Source organism: Sceloporus occidentalis, unplaced genomic scaffold, assembly GCF_023333645.1.
Source record: "Sceloporus occidentalis isolate IW3139 unplaced genomic scaffold, rSceOcc1.0.p SCAF_426, whole genome shotgun sequence".
Classification (NCBI taxonomy): Eukaryota; Metazoa; Chordata; class Lepidosauria; order Squamata; family Phrynosomatidae; genus Sceloporus; species Sceloporus occidentalis.
This window is the reverse complement of record NW_028317406.1, coordinates 220001-243475: the sequence shown is the minus strand read 5'-3', so window position 1 is coordinate 243475 and position 23475 is coordinate 220001. Positions and strand designations below refer to the sequence as shown.

Here is a 23475-nt window from a genome sequence, read left to right as displayed (position 1 = left end):
AACGAAGATTCCATCCCGGTTTGACAGCGGCAGCTGTAACCTCGCTGAGCGGCTGACGGGCCGACGGCTCTTATCTGCTGTCACATTCTGCGTTTCTACCTTTCGGTGTCATAAATCACCACATTTTACGGAATCTTCCATGGATCGCGTCTGATCAGCAAATGTCCTTTAAATCAGCAGTTCTCAACCTGTGGGTCGCGACCCCTTTGGAGGTCGAACGTCTAAGACCATCGGAAAACACATATTTCACAATATATAATTACATAATTTTATGGTTGGGGGTCACCACAACATGAGGAACTGTATTAAAGGGACGCGGCATTAGGAAGGTTGAGAACCACTGCTTTAAATACCTCGCCAGTCTCGTGGGGCATTTGAGGGGCCGAGCCATGAGCGGCTTCTAGGGCAATGTCTGGGAAGCGAAGCTCCACAGATCACCGTTCAGGACCGGGGGATCCCATGATAAGACCCCCTGCAGCTCAAGAACCCAACCCGGGGGCCACACAGTGAGCCCTGAGATTTATAATACATGTCGGGGGTACATGGGGTTTATACCGAAATCCCTGGAAAAGAGTTAGGGATGGAGAGGACCCCATGAGCGCGGCAGCCAAAACCCGGAAAGAAATCAGAGAGCGGCCAGAACGAGGATCGTTTAAAAATAACAAGGGTGAGGGTCCGGTGTCGGCCCCTCGAGGACATTCATTAAGGAAATATGAATTTAACACAAATAAAAGCCCAAAAGGCCGTCACCAGCCGGGATCAGTTTTCTGCGCGTTTCCCACGGCGATTAGACTTCATTTAGCAGATTCTCGGATCGCCGAACGTTCTGGAGATAAAGGGAAGAGCTGAGGCTGCGCATGCAACAGACAAACCGGCTCAAAAAGCCAACTTCTTTATGTTTCTATCTTTGAAACGTCTACAGCTGGACGATTTAACAGAGTCCTGGGGAATCGGGCTCCCGGTGGGGCGTCTGCATTAGCGCGTGGCAGCGGTCCAAGGCCGACCCGCGTCGGGCAAAACAATTTGAACTCTGTTTCATTTGCAATAAAAATGGACAAAAACGGCAATCATATTTACCACCTTCAAGGAGAGAAAAATGAATAAAATGTCCATGTGTCAGCGAAAGCAGCGTGCTGCGGCATTAAAGGGCCATTCAGCGGCGGCCGAGGCTTTCAGAGGCCTGCGATGGCTGCTTTGGGCGGGTTTCGGGGGCCGGTGCCAGCGCCTCGCCGGCTTTGTTCCGTTTTCTGTTCCTTTCCTCCCATTTACTTGTTTTTTTTATTCGAAGACATTCTTGGGGCTAAATGTTCCCTTTTACAATAAGAAGTGTTTAAGGGCGATTAGATGAATTCTTTAATCACGTTAATCAGACAGTAAGCGTCACGCGGGGTTCTGGACGCAGATCCGGGCCTTATTAGTGAATGAGCAGCACTGAGATGGTTAAATGCCCCAAAGCTGGGGTAAGAAGCCCCTCACTTCTCTGCTTTGGGCGAATTGATCATTATAATAGAAATAAGATGCATTTTCAGAGGCTGCCTTGTTTATTTAGCCTTTAACCCTTAGCGCTCCCCCCATTAGGATCAGCCACCTAATCACGCAGGCCGTGTAAACCCATTAACCCTTTAGGTATTTACTGGAAATATGCATTTGCCTTGTGATTCTGATCGCTTTTTCCCCAATTATTTCGGTGGAATTCGGTGAAGAAATGTGGAAAAACTAAAAGCCGAACTTCCTGAGGCAGCAGCTAATTCTGCTAATTTTCCTGTTAAAGGTTAATTGCGCGTCTAATGAGGACACACAAGGCCTTTCCTCGCCGCATCTCGCCCGGGGCTCCCTGCAGAGTTACTGAGATTACAGCCGAGGGAAGGAAACAAAATCCTTTAATTGTATAAAATCAGCAGATAAAGCCGGACCCTCCGAGGGGCTCATTCCGCCCCGGAAGCTGAAGATCCCGAAAGACTCGGGGGCCTCGGGAACGCTGCGCCCCCCGTAATATAATAATAGAATTACTGAGGGCCACCTGCGCTTTCTTCTTGGGGCGACACTTGAGTTTGTGGGGCAGGCCGGGGGATTGCGGGCAGAACATACCAAATCACCCAAGCTCCGTCCCCCATCCCCCGCAAAACATACCAAATTACCCCTTCCCCCGCAGAACATACCAAATTACCCCATTACCCCCAGCGCTGTACAATGTGTGATATTATTATTTATATATCGCCGGCATACTCCGCAGCGCTGTACAATGTGTTATTATTATTTATATATCGCCGTCATACTCCTCAGCGCTGTACAACATATTATTATTATTTATATATCGCCGTCATACTCCGCAGCGCTGTACAATGTGTGTTATTATTATTTATATATCGCCGGCATACTCCGCAGCGCTGTACAATGTGTTATTATTATTTATATATCGCCGTTATACTCCGCAGCGCTGTACAATGTGTGTTATTTATATATCGCCGTCATACTCCGCAGCGCTGTACAATGTGTGTTATTATTTATATATCGCCGTCATACTCCGCAGCGCTGTACAATGTGTTATTTATATATCGCCGTCATACTCCGCAGCGCTGTACAATGGGTCATCGTGCAAATCTAAACAAAAAATAATATCTGATCGGCAAAATTCAGCTCTAATTTACTAAACAAGCCCTGCGTGGCTGTAAAACCTGCGTGTTCCCCAAACTAAACGATTAGCCCATTACGGCTCCGAGGTGGTAACGTAGAGTCTTCCATAATTACCACCTGCCCTGAATCAGGGTTAAAATTCCCGTCATTAGAGTCCATTTACACGATGTGCGCCTCCGGTATCGAAGCTCGTTTTGTTTCTTCTGCCGCCGGATTGCGTTCATTTGGTTCGTTATTTGGGGGGTTTTCTGTTTCTTATCTTAATTTTGGATCAAAGCAGCAAATTAGATGTTTTCTTTTTTTTTGATTGTAGCTTAAAGGATAAAATCAGCCCAAAGCATCTCTTTTTATGTATTTTTTAAGGTTGTCATTCAATTTGTGACGCTTTTATTGCACATTAAGAACTGTGACTGCGGCAGAAAGAATTCGGCGCGTCCCGCAGACCTTGGCGAGCCAATTATTCCCTTTCTTGAGGAAAATGCAATTCCACTTTGTTTTCTTTTTTCTGCGGCAGAACAAAAAGCAGACAAAAGGTGATCGCGGCTGCCGCGCGTCTCCACGAAGGTTATCTGTTTTTAACCTGAAATCCCCGAGTACCGAAAAATAAAGATAACTGCAGAGAAACACAAAATTACAAGAAAGTTCTAATTTCTTGCAAACCAGCAGAAAAAAACGAGTTTATTTAGTGAAATTAACAAATTAAGGATTTCCGGCGCAGCGAATGAGGCGTCTGCCGTCATTTAATACGAAGGAAATAACTAGAAAATATTAAATAGTATCTGTAATAATAATAATATCTGTTATTAACCAGTCGATGGCCGCAGAAATGTCACTCCGAGCTACAATCTCTGGGATGGTAATAAATTGTCGGTCCACCTGGTGGGGGGAGGGGGGGCCCTTATTTTTCAATAAATCTCAACATTTAAACATGAAAAAAAGAGCAAAATGCAGCAAGCGGGGGAGCGAAGCGTCAATAAACACAAGCGCTGCTTTTATCTCCTCGGTGCGTGAAAACGCGTTACCCAGGAACGGTGCGTCGAGCGGAACGCCTGGAAACGCAGCCAAAGCCCGACGCGTTCCGCAGCCCCTCGGAAACCAAAGCTGTAATTAAACGTCTTCACGATATTCTGCTCTTCTCAGGCGCGTCCCCGGAAACGGGTTAGAAAGTCCCAAGAAGAGCAAATTCTCTTCAAACACGCCTCTGAAATCCACACTTTTTGGGGGCGCGAGAGACAATGGGCGCCATTCAAAGAGCCGCCTGAACCCTCACCGGTTTTACCGGTGCTGATTACCGGAAGGTCCGCCATTCAATGACTCGGGAAAGGGAATCCTCCGGCATAGGGGGTCCGCATCGTAGCCTCCTACATTTGAGGCAATTTTTTTTTTTTTTTTTTTTTTTTTAAGACGATCAGAACAGATCCCTGAAATCTGCATCTAAAATCAATGAACGCACCATGTGATTAACAAATTAACCCTTTCATTGCCAGATTAAACACTTACAGATTAGTGCAGTTCACACAGCACAGGGGAAGCCTGGATTTATATTGAACAAAATAAAATAAGGTGCCAGCATTGCAAGGGTTATTCTTACAACCCCCATTTACTGCCCCCCCCACACTCGCTACAAAAGTATTCCTAGAACTAAAACATCTTCCGGCACAAAAACCCGGACTTTCCAACGCCGGCAAAGAGGGGAAGTGAAAACAGACAGGCAGGCAGGCAGGCAGGCAGAGGAACAGACAGGCAGGCAGAAATTGTAACGCAATATAGGGGGATTCAGAAAGAACCCTTGCAATGCCTGCACCTATTTAATGTTTTTGCCTAATGCCCTCCGGGGGCTTCTGACTCCTGGGGCTAAATGATGGGAGCCGCACGCAGCAGTTTAACCCTCGCCTCACATTCACTTTTTGTGTTATTTACAGTCACATACATGGGCCACGTGTGCGATCTACATGTATGAACAGCCACGTCGTTCGCACAATATAGTAAGTGGGGGCTTTTCCTTCACGTTTGGCATTTATGGAAAGTTTTTCCTGTATATTTTCAAATACATCGCGTGACGCACCATTTACCCCAAACAGGCTAGCTATGAATATATATGCTGCAGAGTGAGCTGTTTAGAAGATTGTCACCAAAATGTATGATCTCCAGCACTGAAAGAGTTAAAGCTTAAAGCCCTAACGATTTCTATATAAATGTAGTGAGATTCCCTTTATATATCTGGAGACTCCAGCAGCGACTGTAACGAGAGATAGAATTGCTTCATTAACAGTCGCGGGGGGCCAAGAGTCGCATGCCAGCGCTGGAACTTAACCAATAGTGAACGGAAGATTGTCAAGATGGCTGAAAGCCGCCTCAGCAAGGAAGAGACGGGATCTCTAGAGATTCAGAATGTATTTCCACCCCATAGTCTCAATTCAGCACCTGGCCCCCGGTGGCCACGATCTTTGTTACTTATTCAGAGATCGTCTCATAAAGAAACGAGTATCTTTTTACTCACTGAGACGCTGGACCTGCGCGAGGGACGTCTTCGGTGTTCCGGCTGAGCGATGGATTTGCAGCGGAGCCCAGAACTGGCATAGATTTGGACTCCAGGGTGGTCAGAGCCCCCGTCCGACCTGAAAAGAATAAAAAATAGGGTTTTTTCAATATTTTACACCTTCCAGGAAAGAGAAAAAAACAGCCAGCGGGAGACAGACGTTTCATAAAGTGAAGGATTAGAAGTCAGGATTTTGGGGGCCGTTATATATTTCAGCGGTTAATCGCAGATAACGCTGGGTTCCACCCTTGGTGTGTAGGCTTTGTGAAAGGGTTAACCCGGAGCCCACTCACGCCCTCGTTCCGCACCCCACTCACTCGATGCGTCTTGCTCTGAGGTCACTTTTCTGCGCCGTAGAATGGTTTCCAGCTCGGATTCGGTGGAGGCCGCGCCGATCCCTTTCAATGCTCTATTCCCGCTGGAACTGCTCAAGGAGGTCTGCAACGCGACGTCCGGATACCCCCGGGGGCAAATACCCCGGAGGCAACAAAAAAAAAGTAAGAGCGAGTGAATGCATTTGCCTCAGGGCCCCTGGGGGGTCCCACTTATTCCAGTGCATGAACACAGTGCTGCGGGCCCCAGAAACTTCCTGTCACGTGACAGGATCAGCCAGTCAGAGAGGCAGCCGCCGGTCTCTAGAGTTCCTGTCAGGATCGGCAGCCACAGGAGCAGAGATCGATTTATGTGGGATATTTCTGTATGAATGCATGTGGCTGCGCATGTTAAGCATATCAGTGCGTGTGCAAGTATGCGTGTATGTATGTGCGTCTGTGTATCAGTGCAGCAGCACAAGGACACATGCAATGCCTCAGCTTCCAAGACAAACCTAAAGACTTCTACATATAAGAATCCTACTGAGCAGCCGAATGCCGCGTAGCTGTTCTGCGTCTATATATTTATTTCAGAGGGGCCCCACCCACTTTTAATTTGCTCCGGGGCCCCACCCACTTTTAATTTGCTCCGGGGCCCCACCCACTTTTGAGCTGCCCCCAGTCACAGCCATTACTGCTGGGTTCAGCGGCACCGAGGGATCTGGGCAGAGGAAGCTGCCGGTTTCTGCAGCCGCTGTACCCCAATTATTCAGACCCAGCAACACTATTACTACAGTTTAACTCTTTGTGAAGATCCAGCCTCAGTGCTGACCAGATACTCGGCACTCACCATGATTCCTCGGAGCTCCTGCACAGCACTGCTGGCCGCCGGATTTTCTTCCGCCTGAAAGAGAAAAGCAACAATAAAACGACTCTGTGCCGTCAGCGGGTGATCTGAAAATGAGCGCATGCGAGGCAGCCCCTGTGTAATGTATAAATAAATCAGTGACCGGCCCCTGTAAAATGTATAGATAAATCAGTGACCGGCCCCTGTATAATGTATAGATAAATCAGTGACCGGCCCCCTGTATAATGTATAGATAAATCAGTGACCGGCCCCCTGTATAATGTATAGTTAAATCAGTGACCGGCCCCTGTATAATGTATAGATAAATCAGCGAGCCGGGCCCTGTATAATGTATAGATAAATCAGCGAGCCGGGCCCTGTATAATGTATAGATAAATCAGTGACCGGCCCCCTGTATAATGTATAGATAAATCAGTGACCGGCCCCCTGTATAATGTACAGATAAATCAGTGACCGGCCCCCTGTATAATGTATAGATAAATCAGTGACGGCCCCCTGTATAATGTACAGATAAATCAGTGACCGGCCCCCTGTATAATGTATAGATAAATCAGTGACCGGCCCCCTGTATAATGTATAGATAAATCAGTGACCGGCCCCCTGTATAATGTATAGATAAATCAGCGAGCTGGCCCAATGTATAATGTATAGATAAATCAGTGACCGGGCCCCTGTATAATGTATAGATAAATCAGTGACCGGCGCCCTGTATAATGTATAGTTAAATCAGTGACCGGCCCAATGTATAATGCATAGATAAATCAGCAAGCCGGCCCCTGTATAATGTATAGATAAATCAGTGAGCCGGGCCCTGTATAATGTATAGATAAATCAGTGACCGGCCCCTGTATAATGTATAGATAAATCAGTGAGCCGGCCCCTGTATAATGTATAGCTAAATCAGTGATTGTAAAGGACGGAATGCAGGTCTGATTGTAATAGAATGACTGCTAGATAACCCTCTATGGAAGGGGCCCTTATTCCTCCCCAGATACAGAGCCCTAGCTGTCCCCCAATTGGCCCAGTAGGTTGAGGAGATGACTCCTAATTCATCCCCCCAGTGCCTCAAAGTAACTGCTACGTAATAAATGCCCCAGGCAGGGCTCGGGGGCAAAGAACTAATAATGACGACCGAGTTAGTTATAAGGAGTGAAGCGCGTCCAGGGGGGGCGGGGGTCTGGGTCCAACGTTTACTGCACCATGATTACCCCCTGGGGGGGTAAATAACAGGCATCCCACACCGCACCGACCCGACGGGGACCCCCCCTGAACGGACGCGGCATCCCACACCGACCCGACGGGGACCCCCCTGAACCGACGCGGCATCCCACATCTACCCGCCGCATCTGCCTCCAACGGACCCCCGCGAGAAGCTCGCATTCTTTTCACAAGCGAAAGAGAAGAGTGAAAAATACCTAGAAGTCGGCTAAATGGTTCACACCTCGCGCTCCCGAACAGCGCGGGGTCTTTTGTCCGCACATAAAGGAGGGTCCTCTGCGCTGAGAGCCTCTTCACTCGCCGCGGCTGCCATCGAGAGCGTCGGGGTCGCCTTCCCCACTTGAAGCAGTTTATAGCAAATTACATCATTGTCGGGAATTCAAGGACATGTTTCCTAAATACAGCGATTGTTCTGCGAGCGGTCACAGCATAGGGGTCCTTCCCCGCGCAGGTCTGACGCCTTTGTTAGCGGACCCAGCAGATGATCGAACGCTCTAATTATTCCCCTTCTCTCGTGGAATTTGGCCACTTAGAGAAAGCGCTTGGGAAAAGTGCTGTGGGGGCGAATCCGCTAAACCGCGTCACAATGTACAACTACAAAAGGGCGCGCAGAGCCGCCGCGTGACATTTACAGACCGGCGAGCCTCTGCCAGCCAATGAAAGAGTGCGAGAGTAGAATGTCCGAGCGCGGCTCTCCTCCCCGGCCTACGTGGACGAAACGTGTCCCTGAACTTCCCAGAAACTCTCCGATGTCAATGAAACATAAAGAAGGAGACTACGTAGTACAATAAATCTACTGTGTAATGCAGCGGGTACAGCACCGGGTACAGCACTGCACGTCATGCTAAATGGTGATGGCAGATGGATTTCATGCAGACGCTCCACACATTGATGACGGTTTAACCCTATCAAGTGCTAGAACACAAAGCACAGCTGGCGCTGCAATGGTTAAACACGCAGCATGCACCATGCAGAGTCCCCTTACTGTGGCGTCTCCTGCACCTCCAGCAGGGGGCAGCGCGTCTTCCGAGACCTCCGGCTGATAAGAGAACAGGCGTTAAACGATGGGAACGTTATCCGGGAGCAGCCTATGGGATCTGTAGGCGCCTGTTATGGGGGGGGCCTCGATATATTTCAGGGTACAGACGCCATTTTGATTAATTAGAGGTGGCATTCGTTCTGTTATTTACTAATCGAGAGCCCGGAAACTTCTCTTAATCATTTCTAATACGATCCCAACACAAAACCAACACGAGGCTCCTACACCTGCTGCCGGGGCCCATCACGACCTCCAGGAACCTCAGGGGCCACAAAAAGAACCTTCCCCTGAGTGAGGATTTCGGTGGTGCGCGCTGATCCGCGGATATGGAATATCAGATATATATGATATATTATTATTATTATATAGTTATATTATATTTAGATATATGATATATTATTATTATTATATAGTTATATTATTATATTTAGCTATATGATATATTATTATGTAGTTATATTATTATTATTTAGATATATGATATATTATTATATAGTTATATTATATATAGATATGATATATTATTATATAGTTATATTATTATTATATTTAGATATACGATACATTATTATTATATATACGATATATTATTATATAGTTATATTATATATAGATATGATATATTATTATTATTATTTTTATGGGATCTATTATATATCTATATCTCAATTATATTCATTACTGAGGGCAGCGAGAGGTCAGGGGCTGCCAGGGTTCTGCCCCACGTTCCCCCTCCATCTCGATCATGGAAGATGCCAGGGGATAGAAGAACCTGCCCCGACAGCCCTGCCTGCGACACGCGGCGTAAGAGCCGGTTCCTGACCTTGGTCTTCACGCGATTGGCCTGCACCGGCCGCAGATGGACTCCCTTCTTAATGCGATCCATCATCTCCTCGACAGCCAGTCGCTTAACGTCCCCCAGACCGCCTGCAACAGAGAAAGGCAGCGGGCAGTTACTCTCGGGGCAAATCAGGAACCCACTGAACGGGGGGGGGGGGTGACGGCGAGGGATCGGGAATCGACTGAACGGGGGGGATCAGGAATCGACTGAACGGGGGGGGGGGCAAATCAGGAATCGACTGAAGGGGGGGGCAAATCAGGAATAGACTGAAGGGGGGGGCAAATCAGAAATCGACTGAAAGGGGGTGGCAAATCAGGAATCGACTGAACGGGGGGGCAAATCAGGAATAGACTGAAGGGGGGGGCAAATCAGAAATCGACTGAAAGGGGGTGGCAAATCAGGAATCGACTGAACGGGGGTGGCAAATCAGGAATCGACTGAACGGGGGGATCAGGAATCGACTGAACAGGGGGGGGCAAATCAGGAATAGACTGAAGGGGGGCAAATCAGAAATCGACTGAAAGGGGGTGGCAAGTCAGGAATCGACTGAACGGGGGGGGGCAAATCAGGAATCGACGAAAGGGGGTGGCAAATCAGGAATCGACTGAACGGGGGGATCAGGAATCGACTGAACGGGGGGGGCAAATCAGAAATCGACTGAAAGGGGGTGGCAAATCAGGAATCGACTGAAAGGGGGTGGCAAATCAGGAATCGACTGAACGGGGGGGGGCAAATCAGGAATCGACTGAACGGGGGGGCAAATCAGGAATCGACTGAACGGGGGGGATCAGGAATCGACTGAAAGGGGGGGGGGCAAATCAGGAATCGACTGAGCGGGGGGATCAGGAATCGACCGAACGGGGGGGGGCAAATCAGAAATCAACTGAAGGGGGGGGTCTGAATCATTAGCCAACTGAACGGGGCAAACCTGGGAACATCTGTCTAGACTGAAACGTGGCTCCTGCGGCACAGATGGACTCATTATTGTCGCCCGGGTCGTCCCGCCACGCAGGTGACATGGAAGAGTGCCTATGGCAAACGTATGCCTGCAGCAGGGGGCGCTAGAGACCCGGCCCCGTTACTATACACTTGATGTTACATGTCATACATGTTCTTCCAGGAACTACCTCTACCCCACCGGCCGCACACGTACCAGTCAGGGAAAGCTTTGTTACTGCGCTACTACTCCCAGCGCACTCAGCCAGCCAATGACTGCTAAACATCCAGTGGGGAGCGATGGAGCCGAGTCCTGCTCCAGTACCCGCCACTCGCCCCTTCTTGCTGATTTTTTTTAGTTCCTGAACGTTTCTTTTTGAGTCTGCGGCCCCTAAGCGGTGGAGTCTGAAACGGCTCGTGTAAAGAATGAAACGCAAGGAGCTGCCAGCTGCCCTCTGCACGGAAAACCCAAAAGCCAATGTTCTGCGGGGCGAAAACCCCGATATACCCCCCCAGGCATCTCACCCCCTCCAACTGACCCTTACCCGGAGATGGATGGAACGGGCAGAATGTCGGGGGCTGGGGGGAAATGGGTGCATTGTCATGGTTTTTGGGCTGAATGGGCAGGTTCTCACTGGGGGCGAAGGGGCGCCTTCCACGGGGTGCAGGTTTTAACTTATACTCCATGCTTAAAAAAATGATAATAATGACAAACAATAAACCCCCCCAATAATAACAATAATAATAAAAATAATAACAATGACAATAACATAAAAGGCTGAAAAGCGCAGAGAATAGAGTCAGCTTCTCACAGACTGCGCAGAACGAACACAGCAGCAAATCTGCTCCCGCATTTAATGCGTCTGCATTGTCTGAAGTGAGTGACTCCATAATGGGCGCCTGATGTTTAACGCGCCGCGCATGAGCGCCATTTCCGCAGGGAACCAATTCATCCCCCGGGGAAAATGTTCCATTTACAATACGGACAAAACACTAAAAAAAAAACAAGCGCGTCGCTATTGTTTAAAAAGCGAAGAATCGGGGCTTTCAGGCTCAATTAAAATAAACATTTAAAATATTGCGCTAACACCCCTCCCCCGCCTGCGACAGAATAAAAAGCTGAATCCGGAACAAAAATGGGAATTACTAAACGCGGCCTCAACGGCAGAACGATCCGAGCGGCCACTCAGAACCGGTCCGGAGCATTCCGGGTTCCTCGGGTCGCAGCCCCGGCCGGCGCATCGATATAAAGCAAATATAAAAAGGCACATCATATAAAGAGAGCTTATCATCGAATGAAAGGGAGGGGTCTGCACACGAAGGGGAGCAACAAGTATCCCATAATATGCCACCCGCAGCCAGTGACCCCTCCCACCCGCAGCCAGTGACCCCTCCCACCCGCAGCCAGTGACCCCTCCCACCCGCAGCCAGTGACCCCTCCCACCCGCAGCCAGTGACCTCTCCCACCCAAGGTCTATATAATCCTATATAAATCCTTCCAGGAAATTATTTCGCTCGATTTCCTCTCGTCCCGTGGAGAGTCTGCACCCCGAGTGTCTGCACCCCTGCCCTGGATCCGCTGCCCCGCTCCGACTCTCTGGAACCCCCGGCACGGTTCTGTCAGACTCTCCCCCATTCCAAGAAAGAAAGACCCTCCATCGAGGGGGGGGGGGGGTGACAGAATACCTGATACTAAAACATGTAATGAGACGGAACAGCCCCCGTCTGCAGTAGTTCTTACCGGAGCCTGGCTGGGGGGAAGCCTCCTTTTTTGCGTTCACGCTGGGCTTCTTCCGAATCATCGAGATGAAAGATCTGAAAGAGAAGAGCAGAGCGGACATTGGGGGGTCTGTACAGACGTGTGCACACACATATAACACGCAGAACTAAATACACATACATATGTATAGTGTAACGGGCACACGTATATACTGTAACACACATGTACATGGTGTGAAATGTTCTATATATATAATATGCACACGTATGGCTGAACGTGCACACGTATATACTGTAACACGGGTGTACATGGTGTGAAATGTTTATACAATATGCACATGTATGGCGTAACATTGACATGTATATACTGTAACAAGCATGTACATGGCGTGTATGTTCTATATATATATATATATATATATATATATATAGTATGCACACGTATGGCGTAAGGGGCATACATATACACTGTAACACGCGTGTATGTGGCGTGACGTTCTATATATATATATATATATGTTATATGCACACGTGAGATGACAGCCGGGGATCATTAGTAAGAAGCTGATTAATACTACTCGTTAACTCTTTCTCTGCTGTGTCACTGGGCTAGTTATCCTTACTGGATAGCGTTGGGCGGTGTTGGTGGTGGTGGAGGCGGGGGTGGTGGTGGCGGCGGAGGAGTCGGGTTCTCTGCTTGCTGCACCCGTTTCTGGAGCTCGTCCACTGCAGGAAAACAACGAGGGAGCGTTAGGAAAGCCGCGACGCGTATGTTCGGCGGATAACGGCCGCTTGGTGCCACAACTCCCACCACTCACATGCCGACGAGTTCACCTAATACATCATTACGAGCTGCTGATGGCTCCTGCTACACGCTGAATGGTGCGATGGTGAGGGGCAAACGGGCACTAATTACCCGCCCGACAGCTGCCTCTCTCGACGAGCCGCCTCACCTCTTAATGAACAAAATATTGATCAGGTTCGGCACTTCTATGAAAAGGAAGATCTCCCATTAACAGCCGCCCTGCCGAGAGGGTAATAATGGCGTCTTCAGAAATACTTTATTAAAAAGGATTCAAGGATCGCAGCCATTAACGGCAGAAAGCAGAGGGCTCTCTGCGCTCCGGGGTCTTACCGCACCACGGCGTCCGAGTACGGGGGGATTTATCCACCATCTTTACAGACAGCGTCAGGCTGAAACGGTTCGCAGATCAGCGGCTGCTTTTTAACCCCTCGCTGCACTCCTTTACTGTCAGACAGCCCCAACGGGGGTAAATCCAACGGGCAAAGTGTGCAAAGAATCAACGACAGACGCCAATGCCATAGAGGGAGCCTAACACCCCCAGCCCACCGCTCAGGGGAACAAATGAGGCAAAAACGACCCAAAGTCTCCCATAGTCGTGGCCCATCATGAAGTATTGTAAGCGTTACACGGCTAGCGATGAGCATGCGCAGGTTTAACAGTCACGGCGGGGTATTTACAGACCCCCCCCAGCGGGGGCTCCTACCCGTGTGTCTGAGCGCCCGGGCGGCGGACTCGGACGCCGACCACTTTGTTTCCAGATCCTTTCTCTCTTCTTCAAGGAGCTCCAGCTGCTTCTTAAGGCTTCGGATCTCCTTCCGCAGTCTGTCCTCCTCCAGCTGCTCCTCCAACGCCAACATCTGCCGAGACATCAGAAGTAATCGGAGCTCCGGATCGCGGCACATGGCACATGGCACGTGTCATGCGACAAACGGCACGCAACACACAGCACAGGATACGCGGCACGCGGCACAGGATACGCAGCACAGGATACGCGGCACAGGATACGCGGCACACGGCACAGGATACGCGGCACAGGATAGGCGCACACGGCACAGGATACGCGGCACACGGCACAAAATACGCGGCACACGGCACAGGATACGCGGCACAGGATACGCGGCACACGGCACGACGCAACTTCAATCCAGTGAGTTTAATTTGGTCGCCGACCGTGAAACATTAAGGGAATTAGTAAACAGAAAATCATCGGGTGAAATGACTGCAGTTCTACATCATCCACCTCATACTTTATGAACAACGACTCGTATATGACGGGCTTCCGCGTACCGTGCGGGGGACCTCCGCGCATGCGCGGGCGCCGGTACCTCACACTCGGTATCAGTAAACGTACTCCGCACGGCAGACGCTGGGATCCGGCTCACCTTCTGCTGATGGCGGATCCTTTCTTCCTCCAGCGACTGCGTTAGCTTCGCGTTCTCCTGTAGCGCCTGCGCGAGTTGCTCTCCGGGCGCGCAGGTCTGCAGGAGCAGCTGGCTCTGTCGCTTTAATTTGTTTTGTTCGATGTACATCTAAAAAAACCATAGTAAGTTGATGGTGAGACCCGAGGCGCTTCCCTCGTACCCCCCATCGTACCCCCAGGGATCCAGAATGGGCAACAACGGGCGAGAGGGTGAAATTCACAGGTGGCAGCCTGGTATGCAGCTTGTTTCGTGGTACGTGTATGGTTTGCGTGTCGGTAGCGGTGCATGCGCAGCCCACAGGAGAAACATGAGTGATCCTACCTCGTGGGCCAGCGACTCAGCCTTCTCACGCAGGTCCTTCTCCATCTCCAGACTGCTCTGTAACTCTTCGTATTCTTCCACGGCCATCACCGACACTGCCAAGAAAAGCCGGGGTCACCACCTGTCTGCCGACGGCTAGAGCACACCGGCCAGGGACACCGGCATCCCGACGGAGAGCTGTCCCACCGGCACAGGCAGCGCTCAGCATAACCTAAAACAATGCGGCATCTGACAAAAGGACACGCACCGCCGTCCAGCGAGGCCCCTCCCTAAGGACATACATGCATGCGTGGGGGCCGGAAGCCCAACGATTCTATCACGAGAAACTACCTGTCTGACCCCATCATTAACCCCTCTCACCCCAGCCCCATCATTAACCCCTCTCACCCCAGCCCATTTCCCCGTCTGGAAGGGCTGTTGTATGATGCGGATTACGTGGCCCGCACCGCGTGTGAATTGCCCAGCGTTGGGGTTCTTTCTAATGCATGGAAATATTCAGTTCTACTGAGATTGGAACTTTTTCAATCAAAATTATTTTAACAATTTGCATGAATGGTCTGCCGGTTGCTATGGCGATGAGAGAAAACATTAAAAACCTTGTTCCAGAATCACTTTTTGTATGTAACCCCTGCTGGATCCACTGCTTTTCACATTGTAAACACTGTTTAGGTGACACGGGCCTATAGAAGCCCCCTGGCCAGGGGTCACTACGGAACAATATAGCTATCTATTCTGTTCCGACGAGCATTGTCATCAGGTAGTTGCCCTCCTCCGGGGCAAGCCAAGCTTGTTGTTCTGCGCATGCAGACGCTCGTTAGGGTAAATGTAGTGCAATTAGCGTAAGTTTCTAATCCTATTAAGCGATGAACTGCTTTACCCCGCGCTGTAAACAGACCCTCCTCTCCCTGCCAACGAGCCGCGCTGCTCGCTCATTATCATCAGGAAGCGTTTAAGCCGCCGGCGCTGATCCTGCCGCCCATTAATATTCATGGACTCCTCGTTTTCAATGGGGTTTAATTGCCAATCAAAGGGGAGGCAATTAGCAGGAGCGGCAATTCAGGTCTCTTGTTGGCAAACAAGTTGGCGGCGACGCTCGGTGAAGCCCTTTAACTCTCGAGGAGCACGGGGGCAGGTGTGCGTGCCGGCAGCTGATTACACGGATTCAATGACGGCCTCGGCCTTTCCTGGCAACTACCGGACCGCCAAGTGTAACATTTCACAATCAATTCACTCATTTATATGATGAAATCACAAGGAAAAGCCCCAGGAGGCAAACACACCGCGAAAACAAACTACAACTTCTGCGTTTAGGGTAATGGGAGTTGCAGTCTGGCGGGCCATGGCTTGCATTACACCTCAGTGTTCAGGGTAGCCATATGTCTATCCTGTGCATGTTTAAATTCCTTCACTGTACTAGCCTTTACCACCTCTGCCGGGAGGCTGTTACCTACCACCCTCTCAGAAACATAAAACTTCCTTCCATCCTTTGCTCTCAGCAGTGACGCCCTGATAGCATCCAAAGCTTTGCTGTATTACGCAGCGCACACGCAGCGCACACGCGACGTTACCTCTGTTCAGTTTCTGCAGGAGCTTCCGCTGGTCGGAAACCTCCTTGTTCAGGGAGACGTTCTGCTTTCGGGTGACGTTTATCTGAAAAATAAAAGACCCCAAAAATAATAATAAAATACAGATAACAACAGAGATTAAAACGAGCCTCAAACAAATAAAACGGCAAAGCCTTCATTAACCCCCCTACATCAACCCTTCTACGCCAGCCAGAGGGAGTGGGGGGAGCTAAGCTACTAGGAAGCGGATGTATTGAGGGGTATTGGGGGGCTGTTTTTTTTTTTTTATAAGGGGGGCATCCACCGTACCTCTTCTATGAGATCCAGCAGTTTGGCGCGCAGGCTCTCCAGCTCGCTCTCCAGGACTCGCTTTTCTTCATTGGCGGCCAGTGTTTGCTCTTGAAGTTCTGCAGAGACAGAATGGCGCATGTTTTTGGGGTTAGGACACGTTGGGACAGAGCATTTCCGACATACTGATCACGTGTCACTTGCCTCTGGCATAAAGGGTTAAAAACCGAGACAAAAGCGGAATGACGGCTCGCTTCTGGACAGCTGCTGTCGCATGTAACGTGTTTGCGTGAATTTATTTATGCCGAAGCGCTCTGATCTCACAGGCATCCGGAATATGTGCCAAAAAGGCACTTCATTGCCCTGTTAGCCCACGCGCCTGGCCAGCAGGGGGGGGGGTGCCGCGCACCGTACATACCCCTCCCGAGTGATCCTCCTGTCACTCCCAACACCCTCAGGCAGCCCTGAGCTCTTTTTACCCCGTCCCTACCTTTAATCCTGCGCTGACACTGAAGCGACGCGCAAACAGCCGAATCGTCCTCGTCCAGGTCGATCTCCTCGGTGATGACGTCGGGGCCCAGCTTGGCCACGTACAGCATGCTGATCCGCTTCAGGGTCTTATTCTCTTTGTTTAACTAAAACAAGGAAATTTAGAGAAAAAAAATACAGAAATTGAGCATAAAAAAAAAATCTCTGGTCTGCAAAGAACAGTCATCCGTCTGTCCGTCTGTCGGCCTTTAAATGTCACAGAGTCCAAAACAAAGAAAAACGACAATGAACAGCGAACGCTCTACCCTCCCGAAACCCGAGTAATACGGAGGGGCCACAATGACCAGGGGCTGCTCCCTCCCCGTCCATGCCCACAGACACGGCCCTGACGACGCTCGGCAGCAGCCAGAAATCGATCCGTCTCATTTCGAGACAGCAGGGGACGTCTCGACCCAACGGGCACAGAACCACAGAGGTGAAGAGCAGCAGAAGATTTCGGGGCGCAATCTCTGGTAAAAAATGGAGTCTGTGTGGCACCTAAAAAGTTACTTTCACGGTTTTTACGTGTAAATAAAACCCTCCGCTTCGGTCTCTGCTCTAAGCGGAGGGAAGTTTTGGGAGGTCCTCCGGTTTACACCCCACATACCCCACCAGAATTGCCCCATATGGGGTCTATAGCTATAGGTCTGTCTGGGGACAGGACAAACTCCTGGCCTCCTGTGCCGGCGGACTGGATGTAGACATTGTAACGGTCGCGCATGGGCTTGCGAGGTCGGTCCGTGATGAATGGAGCCTCTGTTACTCCCACTGGCTGCAGGGAACATTCCCGGCGGGTTAATTAGGCCGCCGGATCGCTGCTGCCTCTATTCCGGGAGACGGCGAACGGGAGGGTTAGAGCCCCAGCAAGAACTCAAATGGATCAAAAGAGATGGAAGAACCACAACGAGGATTTTAACCAAAAGCTATTTATTTACAGTTATTCCTGCAAAGGGATCAAAAAATCCTAAAAAATCTGGATCTAGTGAGATAAAAACTGTTATTTATGAAACGGGATCCACCCCCGACTCAGGGAATTGAGTGGTTTGGACGTTAAAAGACTTTCTCAGTAAAAGGCTCAGCATACAGTCCTGCCCTCGACCCGCCCCAAAGTGCTGGGTCTGGGCCCTGGTCCCGCCCTTAACGCACTGAATCTGGGCCCTGGTCCCGCCCCTAAAGTGTTGGATCTGGGCCCTGGTTCCGCCCCCAAAGTATTGTATGGGCCCTAGCCCCGCCCCCATGCCCCATCAGACGATCCTGGGGACTTCTGAGAAATATGGCAAGTTTCTCCCCGTAACGACTACTAAGAGAGGTTCCTGTACGAGGGATTTATCTCCCGCGGGTCTGTGTGTAAGGGGCCCGGCCAGGGCCACAGAGTGAAAAATGATCCTTTAACATAACTTTGAGAGAAAGCCTGCGCTGTATATAGTGGAAAATAATAATAATATATATACACACACGCAGTATATATATGTATATATATATATATATATATATATATATATATATGTATGTATATATATATATATATATGTCTATATGTTTCTATATGTACCGCATGCGGATCCGAGGAGGGATCGGAAGAGCGAGGGGGATCGGAAGGGGCGAGGAGGGATCAGAAGGGGCGAGGAGGAATCGGAAGGGGCGAGGAGGGATCGGAAGGGGCGAGAAGGGATCGGAAGGGGCGAGGAGAGATAGGAAGGTACGAGGAGAGATAGGAAGGGGCGAGGGGGATCGGAAGGGGCGAGGAGGGATCGGAAGGGGCGAGGAGGGATCGGAAGGGGCGAGGGGGTATCGGAAGGGGCGAGGAGGGATCGGAAGGGGAGAGGGGAGAGATAGGAAGGGGCAAGGGGGATCGGAAGGGGCAAGGGGGATCGGAAGGGGCAAGGGGGATCGGAAGGGGCGAGGAGGGATCGGAAGGGGCGAGGAGGGATCGGAAGGGGCAAGGAGGGATCGGAAGGGGCAAGGAGGGATCGGAAGGGGCGAGGTGGGATCGGAAGGGGCGAGGAGGGTTGAGAGGGATTGGAAGAACGTGGTTTCGTCTGTCGGAATTCTAAAGTATTGCTGTCATGATCCACACAAAGACATAATGACACCGAGACACTCGCTAATGCACGGAGAAATGAGAGCGCTTCCTTTCTGGCGGGGCCGGCAGGGCCGGGGAGCGTGCGCGGCATCGCTAATGACATCGGCCTGGTAATTGCAGTAATCCATTTTCTGATGAAGTGGCTCAGATGCATTTTACCGCAAGAAAAACCCGTAAGACTGGGATAAAAACATTCTTTAATAATAACGCCTCTGATGAGACGGAGAAGAGGAAATTACAGACTTGGTAAATTCATCAGGCGTCTGGTAATCAGCGGCGGGGGAGCCGGGGGGCCGCCGCCACCACCTTCTCGCCCCCCGACGCCTCTCACCCACTTTCCAATTGTACAAAAACCAAATGCGCTCCTTTTGTTGCCAAACAGCATATATTTTCCCCTCTTTTGCAGGGAACCTGTTGATATGAGGACATTAACCCCATGACTGCCAGATATGGGGGGCAACTAAATAGTTTCCTAATAACCTAGAGCTGCCATTTAAAGGTTAACCCTTTAAGGGTTGGGGCAGTTCTATAAGTGCTGTTTGTGACCTTGTTTGAAACAAATAAAACAATGATCTGTTCTATATTTCACTCGACAAAACAAGCCAATGACATTGTGTCTCATATATATATATATATATATATATATATATATATATATATATATATATATATAATATACACACACATACACAACAGGTGTATATATATTATACACACACACACATACATAACAGGTATATAGATATATTATATACACACACATACAAAACAGGTATATATCTATATATATATATATATATATATATATTATATACACACACATACACAACAGGTATATATATTATATACACACAAATACACAACAGGTATATATATATTATATATAGAGATATTTTTATATATATATACATACACACATACACAACAGGTATATATATATATGTTATATACACAAATACACAACAGGTATAAATATACATTATATATATATATATATATATATATATATACACACACACACACAACAGGTGTGTATGTATATATTATACACACAACAGGTATTTATATATATATATATATATATATATATATATATATATATATATATATATATTTTATACACACATACACAACTCACTTTTGTTGCCGAGGTGTTAGACATTAATTGCTGTGTGTTGGGTTATATTTGAGGGGTTAATGGCTGAGTGTTGAGTTATATTTGAGGGGACAATAAAGTTACTCTGTTATACAGGCTGTACACTCACTACTTAACACTGAAGAAATGACTCTCTGCTACAATGTAATCACATGAAAAGATATAATACAATATTTACAACAATGTAATATATATATATATACCGTACCAAACACATACACAACAGGTATATATATATATATATTATATGTAGAGTAGAGGTTGTAGCTGTATCAGTCAAGTGGTGTCAATATCAAATAACAGATGAAATAAGTATTTCATCTGTTATTTGAGATATATATATATATATTATACACACATACATACACAACAGGTATATATATATTATATACACACATATACACACAACAGATGTATATATATATATTATACACACATACATATGACACATATTACGAAGTTACTGTCTCCTATTACATCCGTCTTCACATTGAACATTTAATTTACATACATTATATATATCTATATATATATATATATATATAATGTGACAAGCCATATGGCACTTTGAGTGTCTGTCGGGGGATGGGAAAGGCAAGAGGGGGAGTGCCCCCATTTCCCCCCGCCCCCGGTATTTTCTGACTTAAATTTCACCCAGTGTTTAAAACAAACACAGGCAGGGGCATTTTGAATCATTTATGTTCTGGATTCATCGGTTTTACGCTCTCCTGACCCCAGCCAGGTCCGCCGACGGGACCAGCAGAAGATCACCGTGATCCAAGGCAGGTAGCTCTGTACACCTGACCGTGGTTCGTGTGATCAATGACAGGGGGGTCATCAGAGACGATAACGCAGACCCTGCAGGACCTTCCTCACCACGTGTCAGGAGCGACACCACGGAAAGGAAAAGTCTAACATCCATTTGGACACTTAAACCCCTTCCGCATCAAGGCACTCTGTTTGATGCTGACATACATGGGGCAGATAGATGGGGCAGGAGGACTGGGGCCTGGCCCAGGTCTTAAAATGATTCAGGTGGAGTCATAATAGAAATGCCGGTCCACCTCTGGTCACCGGAAACGTGTATTTACCCTACAACCCCAAATTTATATACATCGCCTTTTTTTCCAGCCACGGACAGCGAGAAGATTTTGCCCAGACTGTGGCGCGTGCCACCAAGCAGCGTTCATTACCTTAGAGGCTAAAGCTTCAGCGCTCTCTCGACACGTCTTCTCAATCTCCAGATTGTTTTGCATGAAACTGACTTCTTCGATGACTTTATGCGAAACTAGAGAGGAAGAGAAAGAGGGGCGTCAGAATTCCAGAGCGTTTCGTGTCCCTTAATGCGCGACAATCCCAATAAACGCAGCAGGGACAGGAGCCAAAGGACGAATGTCATGTTACGATATTGTGTATATTCCATGTTATGATATCATGTATATTCCATGTTACTACAGTATATTTGTCATGTTACTATATTGAGTATATTCCATGTTACTATAGTATATATGTCCTGTTACTATATTACGTATATTCCATGTAACTATAGTATATATATATATATATATATATCATGTTACTATGTTGCGTATATTCCATGTTACTATAGTATATATGTCCTGTTACTATATTACGTATATTCCATGTAACTATAGTATATATATCATGTTACTATGTTGCGTATATTCCATGTTACTATAGTATATATGTCATGTTACTATATTGAGTATATTCCATGTTACTATATTATATATGTCATGTTACTATTTTGCATATATTCCATGTTACTACAGTATATATGTCATGTTACTATATTACGTATATGTCATATTACTACAGTATATATATCATGTTACTCTATTGAGTATATTTCATGTTACTATAGTATATATGTCATGTTACTATATTGAGTATATTCCATGTTACTATAGTATATATGTCATGTTACTACATTGCGTATATTCCATGTTACTATAGTATATATGTCATGTTACTATATTGAGTATATTCCATGTTACTATAGTATATATATCATGTTACTATAATGCGTATATTCCATGTTACTATTGTATATATATCATGTTACTATATTGAGTATATTCCATGTTACTATAGTATATATGTCATGTTACTATATTGAGTATATTTCATCTTACTATAGTATATATATCATGTTACTATATTGAGTATATTTCATGTTACTATAGTATATATGTCATGTTACTATATTGAGTATATTTCATGTTACTATAGTATATGTCATGTTACTATATTGAGTATATTTCATGTTACTATAGTATATGTCATGTTACTATATTGAGTATATTTCATGTTACTATAGTATATATGTCATGTTACTATATTGCGTTTATTCCATGTTACTATAGTATATATGTCATGTTACTATATTGCATATATACCATGTTACTATAGTATATATATGTCATGTTACTATATTGCATATATACCATGTTACTATACTATATATATCATGTTACTATATTGCATATATTCCATGTTACTACAATATATGTCATGTTACGATATCATGTGTATTCCATGTTATAATATCATGTGTATTCCATGTTACGATATGGTAATATCACATTATGATTTCTTATATATTCCATGTTACTATATTATATCCGTCATGTTACTATAGTATATACAGTAAATCATGTTACTATATAACATATAATACAGTTTAAATTATTTTTTTTGTAAATTAAAGAAACAGAAAAAATAAACTAAAAAAACTTGTTTTAATATATCCGACAGAACCCCCTGCGGGGTTAATGCCTCCGAGGATTAGGTGGCCGGGCATTTAACTAAATTTACTTTAAAATAAACCACAAATGTAAAAGCAGAAAACACGTTAGAAATAAAATTGAAACAAGTTTAGTCTGAGGATTTCTATTTTTGACATAAAAATAATAATATAAAGTAATAAATTAATATAATATTAATAAATAATTCTGGCTTTTGCAAAAATTGTGTTTTCTACGTTTTCTGCCACAAATCACACACAATTCCGATAATCACAGCAGAGGAAAAAATATTCCCAGAGAATGATAGCCGGCGCACTGCGTACACCCACAGGCCACGGAAGTGAAATCCTCGTTTATCGAGCCTGGAATATAAACGATCGGATAAAGAGATTTATTTAAGGGAAAAAATCTGAAATGATTGATCCTGAAAAGGAT

At 47.0% G+C, this 23475-nt stretch overlaps 1 protein-coding gene across 1 annotated transcript in view; it reads right to left on the bottom strand.

Annotated features, from left to right (window-relative positions):
• LOC149272680 (shootin-1-like) overlaps window positions 1-23475 on the bottom strand; it is a 34464-nt gene that overhangs the window by 1325 nt on the left and 9664 nt on the right. Inside the window, exons 2-14 of the mRNA XM_089506827.1 lie at window positions 21466-21560; window positions 16996-17140; window positions 16527-16624; window positions 16221-16302; window positions 14653-14747; window positions 14293-14439; window positions 13614-13767; window positions 12729-12831; window positions 12128-12201; window positions 9433-9536; window positions 6335-6388; window positions 5491-5611; window positions 5135-5252 (exon numbers count right to left, since the gene is read on the bottom strand). Of these exons, the coding sequence (XP_089362953.1) occupies window positions 5135-5252; window positions 5491-5611; window positions 6335-6388; window positions 9433-9536; window positions 12128-12201; window positions 12729-12831; window positions 13614-13767; window positions 14293-14439; window positions 14653-14747; window positions 16221-16302; window positions 16527-16624; window positions 16996-17140; window positions 21466-21560 (1390 nt within the window). The remainder of the gene's footprint in view (window positions 1-5134; window positions 5253-5490; window positions 5612-6334; window positions 6389-9432; window positions 9537-12127; window positions 12202-12728; window positions 12832-13613; window positions 13768-14292; window positions 14440-14652; window positions 14748-16220; window positions 16303-16526; window positions 16625-16995; window positions 17141-21465; window positions 21561-23475) is intronic.